This window comes from Ruditapes philippinarum, unplaced genomic scaffold, assembly GCF_026571515.1.
Source record: "Ruditapes philippinarum isolate M1 unplaced genomic scaffold, ASM2657151v2 ctg1463_1_1_1_1, whole genome shotgun sequence".
NCBI classification, from domain to species: Eukaryota; Metazoa; Mollusca; class Bivalvia; order Venerida; family Veneridae; genus Ruditapes; species Ruditapes philippinarum.
The window spans coordinates 65,386-71,447 of record NW_026855209.1 but is presented as its reverse complement, the minus strand read 5'-3'; the positions used below and the strand labels follow the sequence as shown (position 1 = coordinate 71,447).

The 6,062-nt window shown below is 33.7% G+C and overlaps 1 protein-coding gene across 1 annotated transcript; it reads left to right on the top strand.

Annotated features, from left to right (window-relative positions):
- Positions 1–3,040: 3,040 nt before the first annotated feature.
- Positions 3,041–5,731, top strand: LOC132742504 (uncharacterized). The gene is made up of 4 exons (XM_060730943.1): positions 3,041–3,127; positions 4,754–4,862; positions 5,259–5,406; positions 5,659–5,731. The coding sequence occupies exons 1-4, from the start codon at positions 3,056–3,058 to the stop codon at positions 5,681–5,683; spliced, it is 354 nt and encodes a 117-aa protein (XP_060586926.1). The 5' UTR covers positions 3,041–3,055; the 3' UTR covers positions 5,684–5,731.
- Positions 5,732–6,062: the final 331 nt, after the last annotated feature.

Here is a 6,062-nt window from a genome sequence, read left to right as displayed (position 1 = left end):
AACCGAGCCTGCAACATTTTCAATTTTGCCGTGTTGGGCTTTCTTTAGGGATTCTGTATTTATCTATCTTATGATCACATCCGTGTTATTTGTGCCGTGTGGCGGCTGTAAAAAGTCTCCCCGTACATTTAATCAATGATGTTATATTTTCGATCCTTGAAGATCGTTCAGCACGACATTATTGTTGTGCTTGTGTTATTTTTAGTTTCAACTTTTTGGTATTTTCTAGTTGGGTGGTTCCAATATTCCTACTTGAATAATGTTGAATCACCCTTAGGATATGTTGCCTGCTTTTTAAATTTGTCTTTTGACGTCTTATCTGTGATATGCAGGCTTCATAACCTCAGATCCCCTTTCAAAATTCTATTTTATTTAGTTCCGCCCATTGTTTTCTCGTTTAGGGCACACGCATTTTTTTACTTGGGGACCATATGCCGCTTTTCATGGAATGGCACTAACGTGTCACATTGAAGGTTCCATGATAACCGCCATATGAACACATCTGCGGATGTTTCAAAATTCTAAATTTTACCAGTTCATGTTAAATGTTGAATTCTGCTTAAGCCGGTGCTAGAGGGCGTGGACGGTAACTTGCACTTTCCAGTACCGTCCATGAACAGGCTCAATCAAACCGAGCCTGCAACATTTTCAATTTTGCCGTGTTGGGCTTTCTTTAGGGATTCTGTATTTATCTATCTTGTGAGTTTGATTTTTATATATATTTTGATGCTGCAAACTAAGCAATTTTTGCGGCTTTAATTTTTGAGAATTGGCCAAAACCGTAAAGTAATTTTGCGAGCTTGGTATTTGCGTATTTGTATTGACTTGGTATATTAAAATAATCTGCGTCAGCTTAGAGTTCTATGCCTATTTAGGATTAATTAAGACTATTTTGCGAAAGCTGCTTTTTATTATTTTGCGTAATACTTTTTTAAAAATAAGATTCCTTATTTTTGGGGAGCCATGTTACGGTATCTGTACGACATCTGTTCGGATTATATACTTGTTTAAGTATTTGCAGAGCTACTTCCCCTTTACTGTTTCCGCCATGATTTGATATTTTCTTGGGCGAATTTGTCGTAATTGTTAATTTTAAATAAATTACTGCGATCGACAAATATTGGGAAATGGAGAGGCAAGGAGGTAAATAAATAACGGATTGCTGTTTTCTGCTTTTTAATTACGATGGCAATGCCAAATAATCCGGATGTAAACAGATGTATTTTATTGCATTTTTCGATTGTTCGCAATAGCCGCCATTTTACGCCATGATTTAAAAGGCAATCGTATGTTGCAATCATATGTTTTGATTTTAAACTTTTAAATTGTAATAATTTGTTTTGATTTATTTCAGTTTTCACGGAGACTGTTGGACACAATTAAATATCATTCAATCAACAAGTCTTTTGTTTGTTGCCCTTGCAATTCTCCACCACCAGGCACCACCAATTTCTGCGAAAACTACAACACAGTTGTTGTAATAGTATCTGTAGCTGGATGTAAATATGTAGGTGACCGGTTACTAATATTAAATAAACAAAGCTGAAAGTTATTTAATAAACAAAGCTGAAAGTTATCTATCTATTTTTCAGTTATATTACCCTTGTTATTTGTAGATATACTACCCACATAGGATTGTGAGCATAAAAGTCGCCTAAGAGAAGGAAAGTTGATGGTAATTGTCGGACAATACTATCAAGTTCATCACTTGTTATCGTTATATTTGGAGGAAGGTATAGAGAACAAATTGTTAGAGGTCGATGTATGGTCACCTGCACAGCCATTGCTTGTAATCTTGTGTTAAAATAAAGAAAATTAGAATCCCTAAAGAAAACACAACACGTCAAAATTGAAAATGTTGCAGACTCGGTTTGACTGAGCCTGTTCATAGACGGTACTGTCAAGTGCAAACCGTCCACGCACTCTAGCACCGGCTTAAGCAGAAATCAAAAATTAAAATGGTAAAATTTTGAATTTAGAAACATTCGAGATGTATTCATACGGCGGTTATCTTGGAACCTTTGGAAGTGCAATTCCATGAAAAGCGGCGTATGGTCTCCAAGTAATAAAAAGCGTGTGTCCTAAACGAGAAAACAATGGGGGAACTAAACAAAATGGATCAGAGGTTATGAAGCCTGCATTTAACAGAGATAAAGTTAAAAAGCAGGCAACATATCCTAAGGGTGATTCAACATTATTCCAGTAGGAATATTAAAACCACCCAACTAGAAAATGCCAAATAGTTAAAACTAAAAATACCACACACACAACAATAATGTCGTGCTGAACAGTCTTTAAGGATCGGAAATATAACATCTTTGATTGAATGTACGGGGCGACTTTTCACAGCATCCACACGGCACCAACAACGCTGATGTGGCGATAAAATAGAGAAAATAAGAATCCCTAACCCTTTCACTGCCATAGGGACGGCTTATGCCGCCCTGTTATTTTCGGCGTATTTGCCATATGGACGGCTTTAGCCGTTTCTATAATAATAATAGTAATAATAATAAATTTATAATAATAAAAATAATAATAAATATAAAGACAATTATACAGTCGACAATAATTATTATTATACTAACAGATTTGGAAACATATATAATTATTATAATACTAATAACAAATAATAATAATAATTAATTAATTAATAATATGGTAATTTCTTAGGAAATATGATGAAAAAGATCGACAAGGTAAAACCCTCTGGCAAATAGGTGATCAAATAGGTGATCAAAAAAGTAATAACTCTCTGGCAGCGAAAGGGCTAAAGAAAGCCCAAGTTAAGTTTAAGTTCTTTTTAAGGAACGCAATTTGCGATAGCAATGCTTGTACCACCTGATGTTCTGGCGTTACTAGTGCATGTAGAGTTATAAAGTGTATAAGCTTTTATAGAGATATTATCTTTATTTAAATTGTTATCTTTAAATCATGAAAGTCATTAAAGAGGTTAATATCACTTATCAACAGATGTTACGTAAAAATTGGCTAGTTTTTGTAAGTTTGGATCATGCACTGTCTGAGTGGATTGTATAAAAGAACGACACAATCAATGGCAAGCATTGCTTCTTTGACTGACAATCTACAAAGGTATGTCCTGGATTTAATTTGTTTTGATGTGAAGGTATATTCATAACATACTTTAATTAAAATTATGAATATGACATAAAATGTATGTTCTAGTGTATTTTAGTGTTTAGTGAAACAGTAAACAAATACAAGAATGAGAGATGATTGAATAGAACAAGTAGTTCAGCTAAGAGATACATAATCATAAATGATCTTTAATACTGTAACCCAGCGAATATTCGCGACCAATTAATATTCGCTTTATTCGCGGAATCCACGAAGCGCGAATATTTGTTTGCGCGAATAAGTCCGCACGATTTCGCGAATAAATTGGAGAGAAATTTTTATTTAGACGTTGTTCATGCAAAGCTACTTGACCGGATATATTCGAATTTTACGGGCACCTGTTAGGAAGTAATGAATTGTTATGAATATTGCCATAAAGCAATAAAAACACAAACGAAGTAAACTACTACAATGTTATTAATATCAAAAGAACTCTCTGTCAATATAACAATCAAAATAAACATCCACATTTTAATACAGTTTATGAAATACTAGTAGGCCCATTGTCAATCACGTTCCGTGATCACAATTCACTTACCAATACAATATAAGGCTAGCGTATTGTTAATCCCATTTAAGACACCAATAATGACCTCAATTATTGAAGATTAATAGTCGGCTAATGGATTTAACGGCCCCATCGGACTTTTCAATCCGCGAATATTTTTTTCGGAAACCAAGAAAACGCGGAAATTAATATTCGCGAATATGTCCGACCTCGGAAAAACGCGAAAATTTGTATTCGCAAATATAAATTGGGTTACAGTATGTGGCAATAATTAATCTGGATTTGCTCTTTATACCATTCAATGCAATTTTGTTAGAATTGTATACTCTTTAACTACGAGGGCGCGTCCGTGGCCGAGTGGTTAATGTCGTTGACTTCAAATTACTTGCCCCTCACCGCTGTGTGTTCGGAACCCGACAGGAACTTTGGCTTCTTTCATGTCAGGAAGCTATCCAGCTAGCTTACGGATCGTCGGTGGTTCTACACTGGTGCCCGTTTGTGCCTGAAATAATGCACGGGAGAGCATCTGAGGTCTCCTCCACCAGTAAAGCTGGGATGTCGCCATATATCCTATACTGTATAGATGTGGCGTAAAACCAAACCAAACAAACACACTACGAGCACTGGTTGAAACAATACTAAATTGCATTGAAATTACTTTATATAGTCATTAAGATTGAATAAATAAATAAATTCGAAATCAGTATTGTGAGCATATTACTATGATTGGGATGTACACATATTTTACCGGAATATAACAACAGTCAAGGTGAGCAATAATTCAGTTTGGCAATCTTAATAATCACCGAAAATAATCTAATAAAAGCTTATTTTCATTGAACATTAATATTTTACATAAAGAATATACTGTTTATCACTTCTATTATTCATATTATGCTAAGCTTTTTTATGGACGTACATAAATAACACACCGATGACAGTTTTATAAACTAGGTAGAACTATAGTGCGACATTTTAACAAATACAATTTTAAATATTAAATACAATCCGTTATGTTTAACCATTAAATTAACTCGTGCACTCAAAAAGGGCAGATCGTTTTTAATTTTAACTTTTTTTTAAATGTATTCTTTTTTTTTGTTTTAGCAAGACATCATGAAGTTAGCCATTTGTCTCCTGGTAGTTTTGCCTTTGGTTTTGAGCGTTCCTCCCAACTTTGACGAGAAACGATTTCTCAACATTCATTTGCCATCAGGTTCACATATTTGATCCGATAGCCCATATGTTGAATGAAAAAAATATTGCCAATTCAATTGTCATTAGGTTAAATTTTACCTTTTAATTTACCATTTTCAGCCGAAATATCCTTAATATAAGGCTTACGCTATGTTTTCTTTTCGCTTATGCATTCAATAATAAATCAAGCAGAAATATATTTTAATCTTTATGTAGGAAAAGTAAATTCGAGCCCATAAGAGATCATTATCATATTTTTTATATGACACAGTTAAATTAAATCAAACTTTATTTTATAAGCTACACACTTTTGCCTAAAACAAACTAGACAAAAATAGTCAACAATAAACATCGATAATTGATTGTCTCTGTTCTGGGAATGTATAGGTTTACAAATATGACAAATCGTTTTTAGTTCATGAACTTGGGCAGAAGATTGTCACTTTGCTCGGATCAGACACCTCAGAAGCTGCATGTGAAAAGGCCTGCCCAGCTGCACTGAATGCTTTAGTCCCAGGAGCCGGCCTGCTCGGAGGAAGCCTGTGCGATCCAGCTTGTCATTGGTAAAAACATTTTCATTACTGCTTCAAATTCTGTCTGGATCCATCTTCGTAATATATATAATAAAACATGTCAATGTTTATAGAAGTTTTTTTTATACATGCATCATATCATATTTTATAACGTTACATCGTATGCAAAAGATTTGCTTGGTGACTATGTGTATTGTGATTGTAATGAACTTTTTGTGACATTTTTAGCTATTACTATCTACCATTTTTAGCTATTTATATCTGCTATTTTTATCATTTCAGGGTACAGAATCATATTAATGGTTAAACATGATGTATAAAAGTTGAATTAAAAAAAGAGTTTGATTTAAATTAACCTGTGTTTGATTTTTCAAATCTTGTTTCTGGTTTAAACAAGAAGCAAATTACACCCCAACTACTGTTTCTCTCTATATGCATTACCTTTAACCCTATTTAGAATGTAACGGTGCCATGTATTACATTACAACAACGGACTTTGATAAAATTATAGATTTCGCTCTATGCAGACACTAGTGTAAAAACCTAATCAAAATTATTTTCAAAACAAATTAAAGTTGTGCCGAATAAAGTTGTGCCGAATATTGTGAATAATGTAAGTTTTAATAATAACAAATGGAACATAGAAAGCATAATAACTACAGTTTTAACAAAAAAGCCAACTTTAA

Coding starts and splice junctions, on each gene's coding strand:
- LOC132742504 (XM_060730943.1), top strand. CDS start 3,056: ATGGCAAGCATTGCTTCTTTGACTGACAATCTACAAAGGTATGTCCTG. Junction 3,128..4,753: donor TAATTTGTTTTGATGTGAAG/GTATATTCATAA, acceptor TTTTTGTTTTAG/CAAGACATCATGAAGTTAGC. Junction 5,407..5,658: donor TGCGATCCAGCTTGTCATTG/GTAAAAACATTT, acceptor TTATCATTTCAG/GGTACAGAATCATATTAATG.